This window comes from Pholcus phalangioides, unplaced genomic scaffold (assembly GCF_987345545.1).
Source record: "Pholcus phalangioides strain wild (caught in Gottingen) unplaced genomic scaffold, Ppha-v1.0 ptg000024l_1, whole genome shotgun sequence".
Taxonomy (NCBI): Eukaryota; Metazoa; Arthropoda; class Arachnida; order Araneae; family Pholcidae; genus Pholcus; species Pholcus phalangioides.
Genome location: NW_028301616.1, coordinates 9,224,785 through 9,252,477, shown reverse-complemented (window position 1 = coordinate 9,252,477; position 27,693 = coordinate 9,224,785). Strand labels below are relative to the sequence as shown.

General features: G+C 33.5%; 1 protein-coding gene across 2 annotated transcripts in view; it reads right to left on the bottom strand.

Annotated features, from left to right (window-relative positions):
* dop (microtubule-associated serine/threonine (MAST) protein kinase dop) overlaps positions 1-26,561 on the bottom strand; it is a 57,529-nt gene extending 30,968 nt beyond the window's left edge. Inside the window, exons 1-18 of one of the 2 annotated variants that reach the window (XM_089250991.1) lie at positions 26,238-26,561; positions 22,280-22,597; positions 21,015-21,189; positions 20,165-20,241; positions 18,543-18,574; positions 17,950-18,023; positions 12,733-12,793; positions 11,497-11,590; positions 9,875-10,035; positions 7,369-7,398; positions 5,197-5,269; positions 4,689-4,898; positions 2,460-2,558; positions 2,181-2,313; positions 1,025-1,083; positions 843-925; positions 563-737; positions 22-194 (exon numbers count right to left, since the gene is read on the bottom strand). In XM_089250991.1, the coding sequence (XP_089107117.1) occupies positions 22-194; positions 563-737; positions 843-925; positions 1,025-1,083; positions 2,181-2,313; positions 2,460-2,558; positions 4,689-4,898; positions 5,197-5,269; positions 7,369-7,398; positions 9,875-10,035; positions 11,497-11,590; positions 12,733-12,793; positions 17,950-18,023; positions 18,543-18,574; positions 20,165-20,241; positions 21,015-21,189; positions 22,280-22,597 (2,027 nt within the window). In that variant the 5' untranslated portion in view covers positions 26,238-26,561. The remainder of the gene's footprint in view (positions 1-21; positions 195-562; positions 738-842; positions 926-1,024; positions 1,084-2,180; positions 2,314-2,459; positions 2,559-4,688; positions 4,899-5,196; positions 5,270-7,368; positions 7,399-9,874; positions 10,036-11,496; positions 11,591-12,732; positions 12,794-17,949; positions 18,024-18,542; positions 18,575-20,164; positions 20,242-21,014; positions 21,190-22,279; positions 22,598-26,237) is intronic. The other variant, XM_089250992.1, reaches the window with a different exon arrangement.
* Positions 26,562-27,693: the final 1,132 nt, after the last annotated feature.

The following is a 27,693-nucleotide window of genomic DNA, read 5'->3' as shown; positions in this document are numbered from 1 at the left end:
AAAATATAGGATCAAACTTACTTATCTGGTTTTAAGTCTCTATGAACTATACCATAGCTGTGCAAGTACTCAACTGCCAGAACAGTTTCGGCAAAATAGAATTTAGCCATGTCTACAGGCAAGGGACCCATATTTTTCAGCAAAGTTGCACAGTCTCCACCTTCTACATATTCCATAACCATACAGAGATGTTTCTGTGAGTGAAAGAGTTAGAAAATGCATTACAGATATTTTAACTCTGAATTATAATTCAATGAATTTGATTATTCAGAGATGAGATGATTATATTATATTCATAATTATTACATTCTCTAATAATTATGATCTCTAGTAATTATTAATAATTATTAGAGATCATTTCAAGAAGAAAATAAAATATTTAGTCTTGCAATCAATATAGAAAAATACAGCTGTTTACATTTAATACAATTACAGTGGTATTTGAACTTTTATTGGATATGTTTCACTCAAAAGTCAGTACGATAGTATTTAGTTTTAAGAACCTATTAATTATTTTGTTCTTAAACATGAATTCACAATATGCAGTTAGAAATGCACTCACCTTTGTTTCAAAACTGCAAAGCATACTGACGACAAATGGGTTGTCTGTGAAGCTCATTATATCCCTTTCAGCATAGACTTGCTCTACTTGGTTCCTTAGTACCAAATTCTGCTTGTTGATCTTTTTCATGGCGTATCGCATACGAGTCTTAACATGGCGAACCAAATGTACAGCACTTAGATTTAAAAAGAAAACAGACATGTATGACCTCAGAGGTGTTTTTTTTTAATAAAATATATTTTTCTACAAAACACTGAAAATTAGATGAAACCACTCTTACCCATAGGCTCCATTACTGATCAGCTTCACTGTCTCAAAATCACTTTCTTGAGGTGGTTTCGACTTTGGAAACAACTCTTTAGCCTGCAGGGTATTCAATATAAGGTATGACAGAAGAATTCACCAAATAATCTAAATATGAAAATTATAAAATCTTCAGAAATGATATAGTCCAACACAAACCTCAAAAGAATCTGATGGATCATATGAGTCACTCTCAGCAGACAAGTCTTTGCTAAGTTCTTGAAGAAAAATAAAATAAATTAACTCATTTTATATAACGCGTATGTCTTGAGGCAAATAAAAATAAATAACCATACAAATTCCATAAAATTGCAAACAATATAAAAATGTAATTGACCAGGGAAAAAAAAGCATCAAACGAACAAAATTTAACAAAGCTTCACAGGGAAAAATAACTTATTTTATAAAACCAAAATATTGAAGAATAATTATTCTATCCAGCTTGATTATTTAAATTCACAGACAATATCAAAATAAACCAAAGAATGATCTGAATTGATGGTTAATTTTCAGTCTGCTTGAACCAAGTTGTACATGACTTGAGAGTCAGTAACTGGAAAATCTCAATTTTTAAAAAAAATATGAAGTATTTTATAAAAGATAACTATTTTTAACATTAACATTATTGCTGCAAACATTTCTCATGTTTTTCTGTAATATAACAAACAACCTGTGTGAGTTTTTCATATGGTATATTTCAGAGCTGGACAAATTGCAAAAAAATCTAGGCACCAAAAAATTTTTACCCAGAGAAAAAGGTCCAAAATAGTGCTTTTTTTAAAACGTTTTCAAGGGATATAGCGATCCCCTTTCATGTTGTCAGATATGCTGCTATAAATTCCAAACATTTTGTGCCTGTAATTAATAACTACAGAAACAAAATTTTAGGCACCAATACCACTTCTTCAATAACCACAAACTTTGAGGCGCGAATGCCAGCCGATCTCCCCATTTAAAAGTCTCACCACAGAGAGTAACAGGCCTACAACAATACAATTATTCAATCATTACATTTCACTCATAGTTAGAAAAATTGATGGCAGATGGAAGCACTACACATAACAAGCATTACACAGAAACAAACTTCATGTCAGGTTCACCACACACACACACACATTCCAACATGTACCAATTCGTTAGAAATTCCGCAAAGGAATATGGTCAAGGTGCATGTGGGGTTCAATATTAGTAATAGTCCTGGTATGTTTCTTTATTGACAGATTTGATTTTTTTTTATGATTCTCGCATTCTTAAAAGCACTTTTGGTTATTCAATTATACTTTATGACCAAAAAAAAAGATATACGAATGCATACCTGCTAAAGGATCTCTATTTAAACCCAACTTGGTGATAATATACTGCGGGATATCTGCTGTAACACCTTGTTGTACTTTAGCCTGTCCTTCGGCTGCCTCCAAAATTTTGTAGAACTCCTCTGGATCAAATTCCTGAAATGATATGCAAAAACTCATGGATATGTAATTTAATAATCATTAAATTGAAAATTACTGAGCAGCTTTCTTAAATAACGTTTTGGTTTGTGCTGCATACTCAGGTGTTATATTTTTCAATAAGGCAGGAAAAAAAAAATTACCAAGCATTCAAGAAGGCGAGCAGGTCGAGAAATTATAACCAACAACTTCCTGATCAAGATTTTCAGATACTGAGCAGCTTCTGGTGACTTTTCTTGACACTATAAATGTACATTTAAAAAATAAATTAAACCAGTTAAAACATGGGTATGATAAGTAAGCTCACAATAACATATTGTTCTAGATAACATGGAAATGTGGTTTTCTTTTTTTTTAAATCAACCTACTGCTTTGTCTAGCCTTCATACATAAGGGGCAGCCTAAATTTTTTTTAAATAACATGATCCCCACGCATTCCCACAACTAGATACTTTTTCAGCTGGGACAAGAACACATTTTGGTACCCACATGTAATATAGAAGCAACAGTTAAAGGGTGCATTCTGCGCCCTATTCTGTCCGGCGCCCGGGGTACAAGACCCCCCCCCCCCAGTTGCAGCCCTGTTCCCAAGGGATCAGCATGATCAGTCCAGGGAATTTGTTAGTGTTAGTAGACATCCATACCCGAACCAAGATTCGAACCCAGGCCTGTACAGTCAGAGGCTAGCACCCTAGCCACTAGACTGCCAGATAGCAATTGGAATCTGCCATCTAAAAAAGATATTTATAATCAAGATACTTATTGATTAGTTTGTCCTTGACATAAATTCAGAATTTTCATTAAAAACTTACATGCATTCAAATTTTCGCATGCATTCATTTTTTTTTTTTTTTTTTAGGTTTTCAGAAAAACTAGTAAAGAAATTTTTTTGGGGGGGTTTCCACGCTTAAAGCTCAACCGGAGAACTTCCAATAAATGTAATAAACGAAATATAAAGAGTTTTATGTTTCAACAGACTCAGGAACACTGCAGTTATTTACATGATTGGCAATGGATGGAATTGTAATGCTGCAAATTACTTTTTCGCTTTTTAGACAGAAGATATGACTGTTGACTCACTGAAATGTTTTTGAAATGTTTCCATGCATGTTCCAGTTATGTATTCTACATTTTACCAGGAATTTTGATTGCAGTCATTTTGTAGATACTTTCGTTTAACTTCACTTCTATTTGTAATATCAAATTACTGAACTTCAATTTGTTACAATTATCAGGATTCTGTTTTTTTCAACAGGACTATGCACTGACGCCACATGAGACTACCCTCACCTATGCTTGAAACCACGCTATTTCAATTGTAGCCACAAATTTAGGCTATCAATTGCATGTATAAAATAGGGAAACCAAGTGAACTATGTAGGATGCATTTATTGCACCTTATGGAGAGCTCATCCTACCTCTTAAATTTTTCGAATCCAACGACCTTAGGAGCCACCGCATGACCTTATTCGATTCTGAAGGTAAGTAATAAAAAAATTATTTCATCTAATATTTTAAATTTTTATTGGCAACAGCACGCTGGTCTTAATAGTTATTTTCTTATTTTTAGATCCAACATGACATGACATCACAGAAAACATTCATTCTGGAAAACAAACGTGACTGGGTAAAAAGTATTTTCTATGCTAATGGAAGATGAATTATTTTAGACTTTCCTCAAACCTGTATAATGTATAAAATAATTATTGCATTTAATTTTATCTAATTAAACTAATCTAAATCTAAAATTAAATCTTTCATCTATTTAATAGTAAATTTTTTTAACTTGTGTTTGCGTATGTTGAATAAAGTAAAGAATGTGTCATACTGTAAACTGAAGTTTTGTGATTTGTATTTACAATTAAATATATATAAATTACTTAGAAGTTATACTATTGTTTGAAGTTTACTTAGTTAATCTGTTGAGTTATAAATTTGAATTGAATGATCTAAATATATATTATATACATTACTAGTGCAAAAATACACTTGGCATCTGTGAGACGGCATGAGACCATTAATGGAACAATATGCAGCGCAAGCACTGCCGGGTTAAGACTTCAGTGAGTGTTTTAAGTCAAATATATTTTATATTACAAATACAAAGCCACAACAGGCAAAATGTCCAACGAGGTGGCTGAGAAAATGATGCCCATAACAAATATGGATGTCGTATATTTCAAAAATACAGCAACCCAATTAAAAATGCAATTACGAACAATATATATACATGATGAAATATTATACAATGCCCATAAGGAATACTTATGGTTGTCTAATTCTAAGTATGGATAGCTTCTCGATTTACCCCAACATGTTTATCGTATTTCTTTTTAAACATTTACATTTGTTATTATTGAAAAATTAGTCACCTCAGCTAAGAGCTTTTCAAGGTTCTCTGACATCTCAATAAAATAATGGGAAGTTATTTGCTTGTACTGTGACTGAAAAAGACAGTCTTCAGCCATCTGTACCACTTGGCGGTGAACAAATCTTGCTACAGCATCAATCGATCCAGAGGAGTCATATTCTTTATGCTCATTCACAAACTGTTGAAGTTTTTCTTCCATTTGCTGGGTAGCCTTGACAATATTGAAAATTTAAAAGTTGAGATTTAGAGTATCAATGTGTCTGAGAAATATTTATTGATAAGAAAATATTAAAAGCTGATAACACATTAGAAGCAACCATGCTTCTTTTGCTAATCTTTTTTTCATCCATTCAATTTTCATAAATAAAATTCAATAAATGCTATTACATTTTTTTGCCTTTTCAGGAAAAACACATGATAAACGAACCAGATAAGGTTTAACTAATGAAAAAATTAAATTATGAATCACTAAATAACAATATAACGCAAAAAAGTACTGGGATACTTACCTTGGGGAACCTTTCTTTATAAATATTATTCATCACAACTACATCATGATCAATACCAGGAGAGCGTAATGGGCTGGAAAATTCATAAGTGAAAATTAGCAGGAACTATAATTTCAGGTATTTTTCCCACGAGTAGTACAAGGTGTACTCTTTAATAGAGTATAAGAAACAGTATTTCATACTGGTAAGAGCTTATTAAATTTGTTTAATATTCTATACAACAAAATCATGTTATACTTTCAAGATATCTCGCACATTTAATGTATATTAACCCACTGGAAAGACATTTAGTCCCTTGAGGTTATATAGTGTCTGTATCATCGTCATGTTTGTCATTTTGGGAATTTTTTGTCTTTTCTTCGATATATACTTGTCTCAAATGTATATTTCATGTGTCGTGTTTATAAAAAAATTGAGATAAATTGTTTTTTTTATCAAAACAGAGTTACTCTGTCAATAATAAATTTAGAAAAAATCATTTTCAAACAATTTTTTAGAAAAATCACTTAAGCACAATGAAATTATTATAGACCATGACTTGACAAATTCCAAACGTTAACTGACACTGTACTCGATAAACACAACATAAATTTGCTCCCAGAACACACAGGGCATATTTTGTGGACAGGTGAAGTCCATTTCTATCTGCAGGGTGACGCAAAACATGGGAAAACGAGAATCTGTTGTCATCCCCCCCCCATTGCAACCACCTCTTCATTCCACAAAAATCATATTATTGTTGGTCCATTCTTTAAAAAAAAAAGGGGGGGGGGAGAGATGTGTTCTGCTGATCCTGTTACCTGTACAGTCACTGGTCAGCAATACAAACCTCTTTTATGCAATCACCTTTTGGCAATTCAACAATGTCAGTGTGTGAATAGAACAATTTTTATCATGATGCAGCATTGTAATACCAGCGAAGCAGCTGCTAAAGAAACATTTCAAGGAAATGACAGGATAATACCACACTTGCCCCTCCCCCCTTTTAGGAGTACAGCCCCACCAATTGTTGAATATTTGGGGGTTTTTTTTCCTTCATCAAACATACTTCCATTGCTTCAAGAGTATCAATCTAAAATTTTAAAGTCATTCTGACCAGTGGTTCTTAGTTTACAGAGTTTTGAAAGCAGGACTTCAATTATAATGACCCTGTACTTAGATTTGTTTTTTAACCTGAGACTGGCGTACAACTTCTGATATTTTCAGTACAGAATTGTTTCCAAGACTTGATCACAAGAAAATATTTCATGTATAAAAAAAAAAATATGTCGTAAAAAATCTTATTTTTTAGTTTTACATGTTATTTATTGCACATTTGAAGTTTCAATAATGTTATTCACTAATTATAATATGCAGTTGTACTTTGACCTCACTAAATTAAACCACTCCTGAAAGTTACTCGTATCTCGAAAATTTTATAATTTGAATCATACTTTTTTTTACATAAAATAATGGTAATCCTTAAATTCACTACACACAATTAAAAAATATTTAAATTAGTTAGCATCATTCAGTAAAGTGTATTCTAACCAATAAACAAACTTTGATTAAAAGTTGTATACAATACGATGCGGTAAAGCTGTCATCTACAAGTCGTTCAAAATACCTGATCTTTATATGTTTCGTACTAGTTAGTTGAATACCCATACAAAAGTTGAATTTTTTAATAAATATTTTTCACTCCTGACTTCGGAAGGGCGAAGAGACTCACCGTCAAGGTACTACCATATAATTATAGCATACAGAATAACGTGTATCAAAACAGTCCCATGTATAATTATATTTTTCTCAAAGATCCTTTCTCACTACTCTATAAAGAAGTTAACAACTTTTCTTCCACCAACACATAGCTAATATTAATGTAAATATGCGACCAAATTATCTCCTAGTAACCTATTTTGTAAAAAGCAAAAAAAATTTGAAAACCGAAATTCTCCCCAAAGGTAAATAATACATGCAATTTTTTTTATTTTAAATTTTCTGCCATGCATATAGTTTAGCAAGGCTGTGATAAAAACGCCTACTCTCAGGAATGCAAAAGCACTAAAAAGCAGTGGGTTGGGTGGGTAGGACAGTGTAAGGCTACAAAATAAATGTTTTTGCTGACAGCAAATAATAAAAAACTGCACAAAAATCAGGTATACATAAAAAAAAATAGGAAGTGACCCTTACTCTAAAGGTGCAAGACACAACCACGCCAGGCTATAGCCCATTTCATCGAATAAGGAAAAAAAACAATAGAAAAGATTAGATACTTAAGTAAATAAAACATTTGCAAGAAAAATTTTAATGCATTGCATGAAAAATTCAAAACTCACTAATGTGTAAACAAAAAATATAGCACTATGCTTACTGCTTAAAACTAGCTTTGAAAAATTGCAAAGAGTGAAATTGAAATGACATATGCAAATTATCAGCAGTAAGCGATATCATAACCTTTGTTACCATTAAATAAAAAAAATAACTTCATCATAGCCATGTATTTGTACGTCAAATTACAACATACTATCCATCATAAAAACACTCACAAAACAATTTTACATTATTGACAGGTTTATTTTTCGGTGAATATAACAGACGCTGCTTATTGGAATTATAGATATATTATCAATATTCTGATATTGTTAGTACTTTTTTCAGAAAACTAAAAATTTAATAAAACTGCTATACCATCTCATAAAAAATATATGCAGTCACACAATATGTGAAAATGAACTGCGGTTTGTTTTTGTTTTCATACAAGGTTCAATCTAGATCTTCAAAACTGAGACTAAACATCACTTGTATTGAAGTTCCAGAAGAAATAGAATCTAATAACAGTGACATACACTTTTAGCTGTGAGCCAAAGTCATGAGCACTGTTTATGCTCATGATCAAAAGCGCACCATACAGCAACTCTGACACATGCTGAACATCAAAAAAGCATATTGCCAATCCTTAAGATGCAGCTGGAATGTTGTGTTTTATGAAAGAATCAATCAATATATTGTGACTACAAAATCTGATATAAGCATCAAGCACTTATGGATGATTTCCTGAGCACCATAGTTTGTGTTTATGGTGGCCATGTTTCTTCCAGGCAAAAATGGGACATCACTAATAATTGCTAATTAAAAAAGAATGTTAAACTTAAAGTAGTTAATTTGGTTTTAATTGATTTGAAAGCCGCTGTGGTGGTCAAGTGGTCATAGTGACAGACTCCCATCGCGGGGACCCGGGTTCGAGCCCCACAGTGGTGGTCGGCTGAAGTTGGTTTTCTGTGGTTCCCAACTTTTAGGCGCAAATGCGAGTCCATCTCCCCGTTAAAAAGTCTTGCCACAGAGAGCAACAGGCCTACAAACAGTACAAATATACAGTCACTACACATCACTCACATCACTTCTGAGATATAGATGGCAGCACTGAAAAATCATTCCACAACACTAGATACTCACTCAGACTGTTAGGTACACACACTTACAATTCCGGCACAACTCGCTAGGTAGTAAATTGCCTATGGCGATAGACCTGAGTTGTGCTCTGTATTAATAAAAAAAAAATTGATTTGAAAATGTTGGTTCATAGATTTGTTGGTTCTAAATGTTGGCTCATAGATTTACAAATTCCAGCTATTCATAACATTGATGTAATAAATTTAATATTCTGCAAAATTTAAGTAAATAATGAGGAAAAAGGAACCTACTTTTTTGTTCATTTTTTTCCTCTCAATTAGTTATCAGTGGTTTATAGTAATCAAAAACCTTAATTCCCAATGTGATCACATCAAACAGAGTACACTGCACTATTCCTTTCTTAAATGCATAAAAGTTTATATTGAAACATGAGCTCCCATATTAAGCTCTCCCTACTGAATTAATAAATAGTTGACTTCCAAAAATACTAAATACTTCCAAAAGAAACAGTTAACAACACAAGAAAAATATTACGGTTCAAAATTTCGATTTTGTTAATCAGTCCAGTAAATCAGTAATTATGAAAAATAGCTTATTTCATAATTGGTTGTGCGGATAACTTAGGCATTGAGATGAGCAGATTATATTCCACTGCAGATTATAGAGTGCCTCTTTTCTCAAAGTAATGAAATTTAGTATGTGCCACAACAAAACTATTAAATTCCGTTGTGGTTGCATAATCAGCAGGAAATTAGGGAACTGATATATTAAAATAAATATTTAAGGATGTAATTCTAACATGTTTTGATCTTTCTTTCTCCCTGTATGCATCAAATTTCAAAGCTGGTGATTAATACTATGATTCTCTACAACTTAAAAAATTAAAATAGCCGTACAAAAGAACATAACTAAACTTATTAAATTTCCTTCGATAAACTTTAAAACCTTTTTTTGGAATAAAAACATGATATTCTACAAGCCAGATTATCTTCCACAAAAAGCCGAATTTTGTATAGATTTCTCATGCTTATATTGCAATGGGGATATTAATGCTGTTGATTTGAAGTAGCTGAAAGCACTCCAGTTTTTTCTACAAGATCAGCTAGAAGCATTCTAATATTCTCTACAAGATCAGCTGGATGCAATGTTAAAAAAAAACTATCACTGATTTCTAAATTCTAAATCAAAGAAACTTTGAAAAAATAAATTAGCATTTTCAGAGATAGCACCAAAATAGAACTTGTCAATAAACAGCATCAGAACACACTGACTGATCTGCAATCACCTTAGACTCCTGGACCTTGGTCTAACAACAGGCGAATGACGCCCATCCTCCTCCAAACCTGGATTGCTCTCATTGCTGCTGAAATGATGGTGTAAAGCTTGGATATCCTCTGTGTTACAGTGTGTGAGCAAGTGTAGCTTCTCTTGTGATGAACATTGTGACTGCAACAGAAATGAAAACACACAAAAAAGTTATTAATCTCAAGTGAAACAATGTTAGTATGACAGCAATAACACATAGTAAAATTTCATGACTGTAAATCTCTTTACAAAATTATAGCCAATAAAATATACTTTTGTTGCACAAAACCAAGTCAACCCACCAGTCTTCAAACTTATTAACACAATATCAGCAAGAGATGTAAATCTGCCTCTACTTGAAAATCATTGAAGTCAGGGGACATGAATCAACGTTTATGATTTCTCGGGTGCAAAAAATTAGTAGACATGAATCAGTAATTATTTTTTCGTCCGATGAAAACAGGAGGCAATAAATCACATCTCATGAGTGTAAAATTGTTATGCACAGCTAGCTGATTTTGTCGCATCACCTTATTTTTCATACATTTAACTTGTCAGGCATTTTCTTGGGCATCACCTCTAGGCTTATAAGCAGTCAGCAAATAAAAGCAGTCAATTTAACATCTGGATATCAGTCAGGGAATCCTTTATGGGAAAGCAGATCAATACCTGCATGGTATATGTGAAAGCCTGCATTCAAGGTTGGGAGAACTACCATTGTTATTTTTCCCTCAAACAAAAGTAATGTGTGTACAGCACTATATGAACTACAACATACAGGGTGTTTGTAAACAATTTAGAGTGATAGTACCCATCAAGACCAACAATATTCAGAATAGAACCTATGTTTATAATCCACTGTGCCTGAAAAGCATACAGTAAATTGACCATGTTCAAGTTTCAATAAAAGAAAAAAAAACAATGAAATCATATGTGGCACAATCCCATGCAAATCAGCGAAAGACCCAAAAGAGATGCTCAAAGTAACATACATGGCACCCAAGGGTGTCATTGCACAGTTCCCAATGGTGAATGAAAAACTGGTGGATTCTCTTATAGATCCTGGTGTGGTATTGATCTTGTTGGCTGCAACAAAAATTCTTGCAACAAGATCTTCTGCAAAGTCTACAGGTGTCTTGTATACCACTGCTTTAATTTCCGCCAACAAGTCTGGTGGAGTCCGGTCTAGTGAAAGTGAAGGACCACCACCACAGGTCCACCATGTCTGATCCACCATCCGGGATATCTGTTGATGCTGCTTCTTCTCTTTAGAAATTTTAATATGGCGAATGATTGACAATTATGTTCTGGAGGTGTGATACTTTGGTAGAGCAGGAATGACATCAAAAGTGAGGACAAGTGCCGACACTCTGGGTGGATTGAAACCATAGGTTCCACTGTAGATATTGTTCATCTGATAGACACTCTATCACTCCTTCAATTTTTTTTTTCTAAACAGTTTACAAACACCCGTATATTAAGTCAGTAAATGATAGAGATGAACAAACGTTCTGAATATCATTCATTTTACTTGAGCCCTTATGGTTAATTTTCTGTTAGTGTATGTAAAGTAGCAAAAACTGGAATAAAATAAATACTCACAGACACATTCGAACTGCCTGGGGTATTCGTACCATAACCAGAGGAAGGTAAGGAAGCCAAAGACCATCGTCGACCATCTCCTCTATGAGGAAAACTGAACAAACCAATATTTATTTTTATTTGGTAAACTAAGAATAATCTAATTTAGAACATGCCAAAAAAATTTGAACTGCAATATTTCATTATGTATCTCAAAAGGTAATTACAAAGTATCATACTGTAGATTCGATTTTTGAATAATGGGAAAAACAACAAGATTCCATTCAAATCATGAATTCACTATTCAAGACAAAATCGTGCCAAGATCATTTTTTTTGTTTTTAGATCTCTTTTCATCAATGCCACTAGAGGTCATTCCCTATGCATTTATACAATATTTACTGTACATAAATTGTTTCTTGATAATAATTTTCAATTCAACAGATGTTTTTATGAAATAAAGTGGCTTCATTATACAGACAGCATAGGTAACGGGGCATATGGTATTTTACTCACGAATCATTGATTGCAAGGGGTTGTATAGTTATTAAAATAAAAAAGGTTAGCTTTCTATACAGAGACACTATATATGTCAACACTGACTACGTCCAGAAATGTAAATCTAGAAGTGCTAAACAATTGAATAAAAAAATTAACTAAATCTCAGCTTCAATAGTTCGCCACTGGATTGTGAAATCCCAAAATTTTTAATATGGGCCCGACTCAACGAAAACAATTCTTTTCCTCAAAATGAGGATTAACTAATCATCTGGCTATGATGGAATAGAACGCCATGTCGATTTTTTGCATACTTTAGAAAACTAATAATTAATTACTTCAATTATTAAATTTTTGTTGATGATGTTGAAAAGCATCAAAGACCATGATGTGTGTGAACTCTGTTTCAATGTATTCAAAAAAATAAAAATTTAATAACTTTAAACTTTTAAAAAAAGGGAATAGGAGAAATTGGCAAGATGACTGGTTAATCAACTTACACCACTCTGACTTTAGCCCCCCATATAGAGACTTGATTTTATTTATTATTCAAGCTGTCTACTCTAGAAGTACCAACTTTTGTTTCCTAAAAATTTGCTGTGTATTTTAAAAAGCTAAATGTCAGTATACTAAACAAATTCTTGGCTAGTCAAAAAAATAAACATGAAAGTATGAGGATTTACTTAGTCTTCATATTTTCATACATTAAGAATATTCATAAATAAAATAAGGCTGGGGAAGGGTAAGCTTCTGTCTTACCTTTTTAAGGGAATAATATGTGGTACAGGTGGAATGCTTCTGAATCCCTCTGCACTTAAACCTAGAAATATTTACACACCATTAATAAGCAATTTCAGTTACAAAATGTTAAATAGCAAGAGATGTTATTTTTCTAGTCTACTAGACATCAAGGAGAAATAGACTTTCTAGATATTAGTGCAGAGATGAAACTTCAAAAAGAGAAGTTGTATGTTGCTCTTGGCAGAGCCAAACAACTTTTCTTTCTAAAGTTCATCTCGTTCATTGAAGTTCAATTTTAATATCCAGAAAGTCTCTTTCCACAATGTTAAATGTTTAGTGGCAAAAAGAACATGTGGTTAGAAAAGAACAAACTGTTACATTCAAAACATTAAAAATTTCAATACCATAGTAACTTGTTATGTATCATCTCAATAAATAATTTAATGGAATTGGATTACATCAATTACAAACTTGCAGAAACTATGTTTCGTTATTTTAACAATATTATTTGAAAACCTATTTTTATGTGCTCCCTCAGTATTAACAGTTACTGGCAGAATGTATTTATATATATATATTATTGTATTATATATTCCTTGTATGTTTGAGAATATATGTTTGGGCCAAAAAAACCCTTCCCCCTATACCTGTAACAATAGGGTGCAACTGTTTTAATTTCTCCCTCTTTTAACCTGAAAGCAGGGCCGTCATTTCAACTTTTTCCGGAGGGGGGGGGGGGGGAGCAAAGTACATGTACCCAATGTATGTATGTATTTGTGTGTGTGTATATATATATACCATTTTTAGTGCCAATACCCCCCCCCCCCCCCCAAATGACGGGCCTGCCTGAAAGTCTAGGCATATTTTGAGCCTACAACCAGGGTTGAGTTTTTGATGTATGACATGCATCAAAACTTGGTTCAAACAGTCATAAACTGTGGAAAACCATCAAAAACCTAAATGAATGCATTTTGAAAATGTTTTGAACACAATAGGTATATAACATGATGAAAAACTTACTCTTTTTGCATATTACAATGTTTTATTTTCAAGCATTAATTTATTACAATAATTAAAACAAAATGTTAATCATAATTTGCAATTTTGAATTTTTCAACATAAGAGTCTAGAACATATAAAATATAATTGTATGGTTTATTTATCTAAGCTTATCTTAACTTGTGTTCAATTTGCTAAGCGGAATAGAGCTGTTTATTCAAAATATGTATGATGGGGCATCAGGGTTAGGTTTTTGACTCCAGAAACTAACTTGGTATTAAAACTGTCAAAAACTTACTGTCAATGATGTCAAATGGTTTTTGTTAACCTGATAGATATGTTAAATAACAAAACACTTACTTTTATGTAGATTAAAGGGTTTTATATTCGGAATTATAATTACTTATGGAAAAATATCTATTTTGATATTTTAAATTTTTTGATCCACCCAGGGGTGCAAGTGCCCCTCATCCATTTTGGAGCAGCAAATTTCATTTTTGGAGCAGAACTAAACACGAACTATATCTGCGATATAAGGAGTAATTTTTCTGTGAAATGCCCATAGTTTTACCAAAAATGGTTGGAACAAATAATCCTAAATAAATTTCATTCACAAATTAAAATTCATTAAAATTTTTTCTGAATTATCTTATCTGTCACTAATAAAACATACATTAGTGAAATGATGAATAAAAATTATTAGACTCAAATTAAGCAACGTGCATACTGAAAACCTAGACAGCAAGAATTTCAGCAGCTTGAACACCAAAATCTTATTCATCCTGATATAGCAAAAAAAGTGTGTGCAGAATATAATAAGAGTTTCCGTGGAAAATTGGCTTCTCACAGAATTTAAAGGAATTATTAAATTTAAAAGCAAAATGCAGAAAACGAGAAAAATATAAATACCTTATTTACTTAAACAATTTCTCAACTAAATAGTAATTCTCAATAAAATAGCATGTTAATAGATTACGAATCACGAGTCGCTTTCAGAAGTACAGTATCTCAATGACAATTTTTTTCCAATTTTTTATGCCCTTGAACATAAGATTGTGTACGTCTTATTCCATTAAAGCATTGGATGGACAGATTTTTCAATGTTTAAACAGACTTTCTTTATTTGTTAACAATGAACTCTCTTTCACTGTCTGCGTTACCATATGCTGAAGATAAAAAAGCCTTCACCAAAACTGGCAAAATTTTGAACTTTGGGCTGCTTTCAAAGTTTAAATATGTCTACCCAATATCTATCTCTCTATTCTCTGAACTGATTTCACTTCTTGTAATTATTTGCATTGTAGTGCAACCCATTCATCACACATAATCAATAGTTCTGTTGGTGATACAATGTTAAACAACATTCCAGCAATACGTGAGGGAGTAATGTACCATCCCAGCAATGCACGAGAGGGAGTGCAAAAAACAAGAAAGGGTGCAAACATTTCATTCTCTCCAACAACATGTTTTGGAAAGGTAGGACATTAATATATAATAGGTATCTCACAGAAGTTATGTAAAATTAGCATGCTCCTAATACAAACTCCTTCCTCTGACTATTGTTAAGAGCATGCCCCTCCCCCACCAATGCAGTGGCGGACCGTGCGGCCATATTGGGCGCCGCTCAAGGAAGGGTGCCCAATGGAGTTGAAAGGGTGGAAAAAGGTTTGTCGACCAAAAAAACGTGGTCAGTAGCGCCAAAAAAAAAGGTTCTGCATGGGTAGAAAATTTTTTCCCTCAAGCCGGCCCTGTTCACCAAATCCGGTTTTTTGCGATGTGAAATTGTTATGATCTGCAACCGCCGACGTTACCACACGACCTCATAGTGGCTAGATGACAAAACTATGAATATATTAGCTGGAGTTTTTACAGATCCTATTTTTACCCAAAGATCTCCGAAAAATTTCGGTAATTTAAACGAGTAAACCAATCCCCTTTTCGATGTATGCCGTCTTTAAACACCGGTTGGCAGCCGCGAAATTGCTGTTATTTTCAGTATATAACCTATAACCAGCAGGAGAAAAAACGGTCTCCGAAATCGGAGAATTTGGCATATTCATTCAAGGACTTTGATAGCCCGCCGGTTATACCAATAACAGTACAGGACTTAATACTTCAAGGTAGTATAACTACTTTCCAAGGTCACGAGATAACGCGATTGTGGTAGATGGTGGGAAGTGAAAAAAAAAGAGAAGTTTCTCCCGCCCCCCGTATCTTTTTCCGTGTCTCGGGAAGAATGCGTCCCGTGATCAAAATTTTTATGTTTCTTTTTCCTAAATTAAGGGTATTTGACGTACAACAGTGCATTAGCGGTACCTCCACAAACCACAAACAAGAATTGGCGCAAATGCGCAGGGATTCGGCGCCATGGCGCACCGTGTAGCAAGAGAACCGTTTCGGCGCAGTTTGGCGCAGCTCTTGCACCCCTGATCCACCCAAAATTTGATTTCATTTTCCCATGCATCGGTTAATACACTAATTAAACTCATTTATTTTCCCCTAAAATATTCTTAGCTCAGTGTGTATAAATTCACAGAGTTTTAAAGTGTATTTTTAGCCAAAGCAGAGCTGATAGGACTTGATACCCAAAGCATTTGTTTTGCACATTTAAAATTAAATACAGCTTCAATTGGAAAAGCATTGCATTATAAATGCTAGTAAATATACCATATCATAATGCAGAAGTAAGAATAACTAAGTTTGACCAAGGATAAGTTACAGGAGTTTCTTAAGCATTATATACAAGCTAGCATTGTCAAATTAAATGACATTTTAGTCCTACAATTTAGTATTTTGATCTCTAGATATATTTCAATGTTATGCACAATAAGAGTATCGTTTTAAGTATCAGTGGTTATCTAAATAATTTATTAATAACAGAAATCACCATTATTTATATATATATATATGATGTAATAAACCTTTTTTTTTACACACTTATCTGTTGTAAAAAGAGTGCAGCAGATGGTTTATATCAATGCACACATATATAAGCAGTTGAAGAAATTTTGGAAGGTCAGGAATCATCTTGAATCAGAGAATGTCAAATCATTCTATAGTTTTCCCTTCAGTGTTTATACTATGCTTTATTCAAATTGCATATTTTATAAGAAAAAAAACGTATATATTTTGTGCAAAATAATTCTGTAGAGTAGAAAATTATTTTAGAATCATATTAAATATTTATTCTTTGTATAACAGTCACTTTAAACATTACATGCAATTAGCGTGTGCATTTCCAATGGGAATTTTTATATTGAAAAGGAATATTTGAGGTTTCTGACAAAGGTTTTTTGAAGTGACAGTTTAAAGCGTGGTTAAAACAATTAAAACTGTCAAAAACTACCATGTGTCAAAAACCTAACAACCCTGCCTAAAAAGTATCTGACTGTTGAGATGGTTGGTGAAAATGATTCAACCGATTGGATAATGTCAGACAGATTGTATTGAATCAACTCTAGCATCTTGCCACCACAAAACAATCTGTTTCAAAAACATTGAATACAAGTTTTTTAAAGCAGTGTCCTTTAACTGCTGGTCCAGTGACTGGCACATTGATCGGTGAAAATTTCCTACTCGACTAGAAGAAATTTTGACAATTCATACAGCCTTTACATAATTTTAGCTTTAATAAATATTATACCATCTCCATATTGGTTTTTATTTCTGTGTAGGCACACATCAGCAGGTTTGCAAATTATTTTTTCCTATTCATTTTCTACACTGATCATTGAATTACTCCTTCCATTTACTTTTTTTGTCAGCAAGTTATTTCTCTTAGGGATTTTTTCCCTCTCATTTTCTCATTTCTTGCTGGTCTTCACAATCATTTCAGATTTTTTTTCATTTTTTGCAATCTTCAAATTATATCTTCCCCTTTTCCGCCAGGCCAAAAGATTGTTCAATTTTTTCACTCGTCCACAGCTGCAAAAAATGTTAAAGAAACATGGCTCCACAACCCAAGATGTAACCAGATTCTACTGACACATGTCAAAACTGATAAATGTGAGATGAATAGGAGCTGATAATTTAAATCGGGAAACAATTTAGGTAAGGGTGAGTTTTTTTGCAGATATCACGGTTTTTTGCAGATATCACGAATTATACTTGAATAACCCTCTCCCCCCCCCTTCTTTAAGTTAAAAGAGATATTATAGAAGAGACCATTTATCTTTCAAATCATGCACAGTTATTGAAGATAAGGCTGCTCAATGACAAAAACAAATTAAAAAATACCTTGAGAAACTGGAGAATGGCATCTTAACAATGTAGGGGAGGTGTTCACTACCATAGTCTTCCGAGCAGCTCGGCTGGAACATCAGCATAATACATTTCAATCACTCAAACAATTACATGATTAAAAGTCAATTTTATTTTCATGTTAAATTTATTCCAAGAAAAGCTAATAATAGAAAAGCTAAAAGCATTCATATTTAGTGGCAGTGAAAATGAGGGATATATATGAATGGCCTATATTGTTTCTAAAACTTTTGGACTGTCTATTGATTCAGTCATTTCACATGCCCAAGTGCCAATAATACCTACAGATGGAATTTTGAACTATTTGCTACAAGCAGTAACACTTTTATCAAGTATACATACAACTAACACTTATACTGAGCACAAAGTTCCCAACCCATTATCTGAATAGTTCAAGAATCAAGTTGAATAAAAACAGGACATTGATCGACATCAAACTGTAAACCATTTCAACTGTACCATTTATATAGACGTTTTCGTGAGACATTATATAAACAGTAATTCACATGAAAAGATAAAAAATACACTTTAACCAAATATATTCGATTAAAATAAGATCAGATATTTACCTGACTCTGCGATGTGGTCCCAAATCTTTTTGCTAAAATATATGTAAAAGAAGCCACGATACTCTTTAGAACTTTATTCCAGCAAAGTAATTTTTTCATAGTTGAAGTTGTAAATTTTGACCAAAATCTATATACCGTATATACTCGTGTATAAGCCGAGTTTTTGTAGAAAAATTCGTTCAAGTGGGGAGGGTCGGCTTATACTCGGATCAGTTTTTGATGAGAAAATATCCACCCCCGCAATCAGTAGTCATTTTTGTAACAGTGTTTAAGAAACCGGCATTATTGGTATGGGATATGTTCAAACCTCACAGAACCGCTAATGTAGACTATTTGAGGAATTTGTGGATCGAATGGATGAGTTCCGATAAAGAAACTACAAGAAGTTGTGCCTTGAAGAAACCTGACATTGGTCTAGTGTGCCAATGGGTACATGAGGCGTGGAATTCTGTTTTCGCCGATCCTTCAAAAAGTATTGAATCAGCAATGCAATGGACGGAACTGAAGATGATATCCTCTGTGAAAGTGACAATGGCGATGACAGCCCAGATGAAGATAAAAGAGAATATACCACACCCCCTATGATGATCTGATAGATCACCATGAGCTTGGAGACAGAAAAAACAGATTAAAAAGTTTGAATTATTTCCTGTTGTAAATTTCCGCAAGCTATTCATTTTGCATGAAAATATAAGTTTTTTTTCTCTGAAATGCACAGATTTTTTGGGGTCGGCTTATACTCTGGTTTTCAATTTATTGCGGTTTTGGTGGTCCTGAAGTGGGGGTGTTGGCTTATATACAAGTCGACTTATACACGAGTATATACGGTATGTATTTAAAAAAAATTATACCACTATTAGGCCAGGATTACAATATAAAAGTGTTGTTAAAGATCTTTGTTAAAACTTGAAATAAACAACCAATAAGCCTACTAGTGACATTAGCTTGAATGTAGCCGATGAGCTTATTGGTTGCATTTTTCACAAGATTTATGAATGAACTTTTATGCAACTTTTAAAGTGTAATCACAGCATTCAAGAAGTCACTAATTTGATATAGCACACCAATGCACAAAATTTTGAAAAAATAATGTTTCAAAGCATTTAGGGACCTATTAAATTATTTGACCAGAGAGTATTTTTCCTCTGCTCTAAGCAACCATACACCAGTATATATTTTTCCCTGAATTTTTATCATAACCATGCAACCTTCATTATGGCTGTCTCCTCCCCAAACAGGCAAGTTTTCAAGGAATACCAAATGGCCATCTTATACAAGCTTGTATATTGGCTTGAACATTGTGTTGAGCCTGATTTTATTCCCTACACTTTCATGTGCATAATAAAATACTCACTCATTAACTACCATATTTACTCTCGTTATGAGACTCACTCTTATTATTTGAAGAACTGGATGTATGTCTTATGCATCAATACTAAGGACTTGATTGAGTGTTCAGGACATGTGCAGAAAAAAAAATGGGTAAGTCTCATTTGTTAATGTGTCTTGTACACCATCAGAAACATTTAAGAAAAAGTAAAAGTCTTACATATCATTATTAGAGAAGTCACTAATGAGCATAGTGATTATGTCATCATTAACAAAATAACTGATGCACTTACAGCATTAGCAGTGAGTGAAGGTGCAGACTGGCCCATAAGGGATGTTCTCATGCGTAACAAATTTGACGATGGCTCTCCTATAAATGAATTAAGATCAGTTCATAATGGTCTGGTATCCAGATAATTTTTTCTCATTTAGCAGCCATTACAATTTTCAAAGACTGCTGAAGTTTCATTGTCATTATTTCACATCATTATCATAAATATTTTTTTTTAAATCTCACAAAATTGATAAATAGTTTGATAAGTATCCGAGTTTAATCGAAAACAAAATTAAAACTTTAGTTTCAACTATAAATACAAAAATTCCTTTTAACGACAGCTCACAATCATAGGAAAAGTTTTCATTATATTTGACTTCTCATTACAAGAGAAAATTTTTTCTCTATCATGCAAAATTAAAGAGCTTTTTCTGCTTTATCCGCATTTATAAATGTGTTTCAGATCATACTGTTCTAATATTAGCAATTTAACAGAGTACCAATCAGTGTCACTGATGCTTGGCTTGAAGCTGCCATAGTCCAAATCAAAAATTTCACATTTTCAAAATGATCTCGCCAAGTATATGAACAATTGAAATTTTCATCTCTTCTCAATTCTACGGTGTTATGGACACATTGACATCTTTCTGCTGATTGGAAGGTTCAATTTTTACTTGATTTTTTTCAAATACAGATTTTCTCAAGCATTCCAATGTGCCAAGCCATTCGAAAGTGGCCAAAAACTAAATTCCTTTTGTTATTAATCATAAAAGATTATAAAAAAAAAGATTACAAGATTATATTACAATATTATAAAAGATTACAAGTTGTAGCCAGAGAAATAAAAAAAGTCATAACTTCTAACCCACCTTGGCTAGGAGAAGACGGGGTATGAGGATAGCCCATGAAACTCTCTCTTCTCAGTCGTACATCTTCTGAAGTCTGACGGGTCAAAGGATGCGGTCTTCGAGGAAAAAGGGTCAACAAGTCATCATACTCGCACGGTTTGGGAGAAATAGCAGGAGAAGAAATAGCTCTTTCCACCTGAAAAATAAGATTTACAAGAAAATCAATAAATATGATACATACGTAGTATGCATGTTTGAAAAAAATGCTAACAAAAAAAAGAGAGAAACTAAAATGGAGGACTAATAGTTCTAAGCATGAGCACCCTTATAACTTTTTCTATGTATTCACATTTCTATTCCTCACATTTTTGACCTTCTGCATGAAATTAACCACCATATGAGAACTATTTCTGAATTTGCAACACACAATTGTGAAAATGCATCAAAATGGATTTGCTAAGGTCTGCGTTGTTCCAGACTGCACTAAAGTCCACCAAAAGCATAACCTTTCTATTTCAAAAACAAATTTGTCTGAATCAGTGAGTTTGGAACAGTTTGATTTAATTTTGTTTTTTTAATCAAAAAGCCTGACCAATAAGCAGACTTTACAATATATAGATGGAATCTCATTGGTATGTGCATTCAAAACCCTACGATGCCATACATCCCGGTTTTCTGGAATATACCCAACTGGCAATGATCAAAAATTTTACAGCCACATATTCCAACAGTAAGGTCAGGGCTTGAGAAATCTCAGAAAACAATTAGGCCCCAGCAAAATGTCATAGGTGCCAAGCATTTTCTGATAAAATCAATCCAAATAGTGTCTTTTTTTTTAATATCTGGCATTTAGGGACCCCTTGCAACCGTGCTAGCAGACAATTTCCATCAATTCTGTGCCGTCCCTTCAAAATGCTTTATCTATTTTAAATGAAGTAGACTTTTTTCCCAATATTCAGGTACTAACTAAGGGGTATAGAGAAAAGTGTTCCATTGAAGTTTGTTTTAACTTTTGTGCCGACTAAATTTTTTGTTTGTTTTTTTTTTGTCAAATTTCATGAGAAAGACCCATGTATACTCAATTAATGACCAAGTACAGTGTTTTCTGAAAGAAATGTGAAAAAAATATATTTTGGAATTTTTTCTTGGAAAATATATTTGAAAATTGAGAGCTCAAATCCTAAATTCAGCTATAATTCGTCAAACCCTGGAAATAACTCTATACAGAATTTATAAAATCATACAATTGATTTCAACTTTCCAACAATTAAAAATATGAACCATACCTGGCAGGTACTCTCTAACTCTCTGGCTAACTTCACGACAGTCATCACCCTATTAATTTTCTCTGGATTCTCAACATTGAATTTTGTTTTGAGCACGTCCTCTGTCAGGCTGCAAAACTGTTCCAGCGGTAAATCAGACGGAACAACTCCAGCAAGCACCTCCTCAAAATGATGAGCTACCATGAAGGAACCGACAGTTGGATAGGACATGCCCCGTCGCCTGTGTGCCATGGCTACTGGACGACTAAGTGGCACAGAAGATGACCGATTACTGAATGCCTCTCTTTGAGAGTGCCGTCTTTGCAGATTGTCTGCCATCTGTAATCAAAAATATATTGATCCATAAGAAATATCAAAAGAATTAAACACATTATATGCACTACTGCTTAGTTTAAATACACCCACATTTTTTTTTTCAGGTGGTAGAATGTTTCAAAGAAATGTGCGACTCTGAGAGAAAATGGCATTCATAACTCAAAATAACATTTATTGAATTCAGATTACATGTATAAAAATCACTAATATCTAAGTCTAAATTTTACTATTTTTAAAATAAGCCTTACTTTACGCCTATGGCGTGACATATCTATTCGTGGGTCCTTAGAACCCAGGTTATTGAAGAACCATGATCCTCAACAAATAAAAGTATACAGTTTTATTCAAGAATTACTTTTGCCAGTTCTTTCTAGAAATTTCAGATATTTGACACACTATAGCAGTGGTTCCAAACCTGGGGTACTCTTGTGCAGTCCAGGAATATTCTACGGGGGCTCTAAAGCAGAATGTTTTGCATTGTTCTGCAATGAGCCCTCGACTGACTGGAAACGTTCTGCAGTTCCCATAATAGTGTTTTCTACATTTTTCTTAAAATTCTTCCCGATTGTTCAGCGACGTACGTCACAGACTTCGGCATATTCTGCTTTGGGGTACGGGGGTAGGGCAAGGATAGACATTATGTAGAAGGGGAGCCATGAAAGATGGTTAAAGGGAAAGAGAGCCTTTCTTCATAGCCCAGAGAGCTATAAAGAAACATTCAGAAGTGAAGAAATGAAGCTTTTAAGTGAAATACGATGGAAAAAAATTTTAATTTTAGAATTCAGCAAAACTCCATGTAAAAAACTAGGATATCTTCAACACATGGACATATCTAGACATGGTCATGTCCATACAAAGCCTACACAATGTGTGAGTTCTGGTACTATAATTAATGAGAGTATGTATATATGCAAACTTTTAATTTTAGTCAACTGCACGGCCCCAAGAACATTAACTGGAATCGAGGCTTGTGATTTTTTGTGCCAATCAAAATGAATCCAACACCTGTCTCCAAAGCCAGATTAATTTATTTCCACCACGGAGAATTGCTTTCTAGATAGATCTTTTTAAGCTCTTTGCAGCCATTTAATGTAAAATGAATGGTTATGCATTTTGAAAAGTCTTCATTTTGAATAGTTTCAGTGTAAACAGTAAGGCTCTCAAACACCAAACAGAACTGTTCACATAGTCTAGGAATTTATCTTTTCCATCTGAATGTGTGAGACAAATGAGCCTAACTATATGACATATAGCACACCACCTCACACACTTTTTTTCGTTTCATGGCTCAAGAACACAATGCATAATGCACACGCAGTGAAATAAAAATATGTTCAGTTTTTCATCTTCCTTTAAATTCCCCTTCATCCAATTGTGAAGTCGTTGTTCTTAGACTTTGCTCATATCGTTTCTATTTTTTTTATGGTACTTCTCTTCGTGTTTCATTAAAGCTACTTTGAAATTTTGGGCAGTTCCTGGAACGAGTTAAACAATTTTCCCACACACACACATACAAAACTATGGAAAATTACATTTCAGCAAACAAATGTGTGTGTGTGATTACGGAACAAATTATCTTTGCTATCAGCATGTCACTATGTATATGTATAAGGATATTTTATAACCTTACAGGATAAATCCAGTTTGTTAATAAATCATATGTTATACTGGGATACATAGAGATGTGAGGTGAGAATATTCTCAGAGAACGAGAATATTCGCCTGGATGTAAAAATTATAGAATAATCGAGAATATTCATTTTTCTTTTAAATTTAAATTGTTTACTAATTTTGTTTATATTGTGAAATATAAATCAGTTTTCATTGCCTGAAACATTTACAACAAAACAATTTTTGGTATAATCACCCCTCCCCCCCAATGACAACTTTTAGTTTGAGAATATTCTCAGAATATTCTCCAGGTCATGATGAGAGGTTTTAAAAGTTTGGTTATAAAGATTTTAGAAACCATTAAATTAACACATTAAAAAATTATTTCAAAATTAGATAAATTTTCAGAAATAAGTTCACAACAAAAGAAATTAAATCAACGTTAATTGATAAAGGAAGCTATTTTCATATAATCACCTTCATTCTAAGATACTGAACTGTTGTTTTCTTCGATACACACACACTTAAATTCTCTATCACTCACATTTCTTTAAAAGTTGTACATTTCAGCCCTGTTGTTCTTGCTTTCAAACTTTAATATTGTGGTCTACAAACTTCAATATAGCCATCTTCTTGACAGGAAGAGAGATGGGGACAGAGAATATTCTCTCAAAAGACTATTATGAATTACTAGAGAATATTCTTATCAAAAATAATTATTCTCAAGTTATTTATTGAAATTATTTATTATACTGCGTTATTACATATATTCTTGATAATACTCTCTGGAAAGATTTTAGTAACTGAAGAATATATATTCAGAATAATTCTTATTATTTTCTATAAGAATATTCCGCAGTAATTTATGAAAGTACTCCAGAGAATATTCTCAAGGATATTATATGTAACTATATTATAAATAACAGAATATTCTCATCAAGAATTTATAAGAATATTCTCATCAAGATTTTATAAGAATATTCTCAAGTTATTTATAATAATAGTCCTACCAGAGAATATTCTCGGAAAGATTCGAGAATTTTACATCTCTAGGGATACATTAGCTGAACTTTTAATTTTTTTTTTTATAAAAAATTTTTACGGAATAATTTTAAAAATCTAACTTAATCGGAGAATTTGAATGAGGAGACCATTGGCTTTATTCTTCTTTCTTTACACTTTGGATTATTATTGAAGGGAATAGTGTGTGTCTCACTTCATTCATCACAGAGTCGAGATCCTTTGAAAATAGTCAAGACGCGTTCTTACTAGACTACATTATATTCGCCAGGGTTGGATAAATTTCCAGGTGACAGGTTGACTGAGAACTGTTTTCTTCAATGCAAGGCCAATTTTTAGAATTTATATCAGCGTATCTATCAATAACAAAGACTAGCTATGTCCTGGAGAAATCAAAAGAAATACTATTTTTGATCTGCTTTTTTCGGAAAAAAATGTTTGGTGCTTGATCTTTTCGCAAATTGCCAAGCCCTGGTATAGGTCTATAGTTAATAACCCCTTTAACAATAATAGTAATAATTATTCTACAAGTACTTAAATTCATTCATACATAATGTGTATTCATTCACTATAAGGTTAAGAAACACTGTACTATAGCATGAAGGTGACATCAATGCCACTGTGTCAATGTGATAATATTTCAAGTTAAATAATTAATCATAAACCTAATAAATGATCCATAAATGTAATTAGAAAAAACCTAGTCCAATATCACCATTTGTTTACATGGTCACTACAACAACCACATTCAGTCATGGCTTAATACAGAGAACCGAGATCAATTTCCCATGTTTTACATGATCATTGTTGGGGGGAGGGGGAAGAACTATAATATATGCACCCATGAGAACCATTCATCCTCCATGTAATTCAATAGGAATCTAGAGTTATGATAATAGAAGAAGTGATCATGAGACAGTTAAGTCTCAACATGAATGTAACAGCGTTGAATCAATATTTATATCACAAGTAAATAAAACACGTGGGAGAGAACAAATTCACACAAACATACTGCGATGGTGTCCAATCAGCCTTCCCGGACGAAGAAGAGTGGCAATTTCACACGCTCGTGTCTCAAGTTCACCATGTTTTGTAGATGGCCTAAAAAAAAAAGTAGGCTGACCGCCATCACCACTACCATCGATATACCATTGTCATTTCCTTGGCGAATTTCATGGCGATGTTCTAGTACAAAATGGACATTTTTAACTTCCTTAGATCCAACCCTATTGATATAAACTGAACGAAATGTCTCCTCTATTTCCCACAAACAAATACACACAATATTTGTTTGCATCCCATTTCGCAATCTACGCCACTGTGTTACTCTCTTCAGCGTTCAATGATGGAGTGAGGCTTTTTTTTTTTTTATTATTATTATTTTGGTCGCGACCGCCTCCGCTGCGCTTTACACCGTCGATATTTTAAAAAAAAAAGTAAAAGAGAAAAAAAATTGAAAAAAGGGTCTATATATATTTGTGACGCATAAATGAGTCATAATTTATAAAAAAAAAAAACACAATTCGTGATGTTTGTTCACTATGTCTCGTAATAATGAACTGTGAAGACAACAAGAAAATTGATGTGGGCAAATGTTTATTCCGTTTTTTCCATAGAAATTGAGTAACTTTTATTTTTGTATCGTCAGTGGCGTAACCAGCGCTCATTTTTGCGATGAAAATGCGCTAACAAACGCTCCCTCCATAATTTCAGAAACAGCGGGATAGCTTGTTATCCACTGTTTCTAGCCTTATTTCATAATCTATCCCGCTGAGGGGATGAAGCCACCCGCATCTGGTTTACAGGCTCGCGATTCAGAAACGTTGATATACCCGGGGCAGTCACATTTTGGCACCTCTTCCCCGTAATGTTGAGCACAGTGCGCCAATTTTTTTTATGAAATTTACCACACCCCCCCCCCCCGTCAGTGCAGTCTTATATGCGCCTCACGTTCAGGAACGACCTCGTGCAAATGAGGGCATAGGCGGAGATAGACTTGGAAGTCTGGGGGGGGCAAGATGATGCTGTTGTTGATTCATCTATACATATATGCATTAGATCAGTCGACTTCACCTTGTGCCCCGTATGTCCGCCCATGAATGAGGGTCGGTCAAATTTTCAATAGTGAGCATGCAAATTGGGTAGCAGGTATTTCTATCTTGGTGGGGCGCAGAAAATTTTCTAAGAGTAAATTTTATGAAAGTAAGGCCTTTTCCGTAGTTTTTTTTACAAGGGAACCGGCTATGGCCCCACCCACATCGTAAATTTATAGCATGAGAAAACAAAAAAATGATGACAATTGTCCCGGGCCGTCAGCCCAACCCTTGTGGGGGCCATAGAACCGATTCACGGAACTCCTATCAATCCATTTGCATACTTACTCTCAAAAATCATGACATCAAATCTCATCACGAGAGCCCCCTTTATATAATCTAAACAGGCAAGGGTGAGCCCATAGAGGAAAGAAA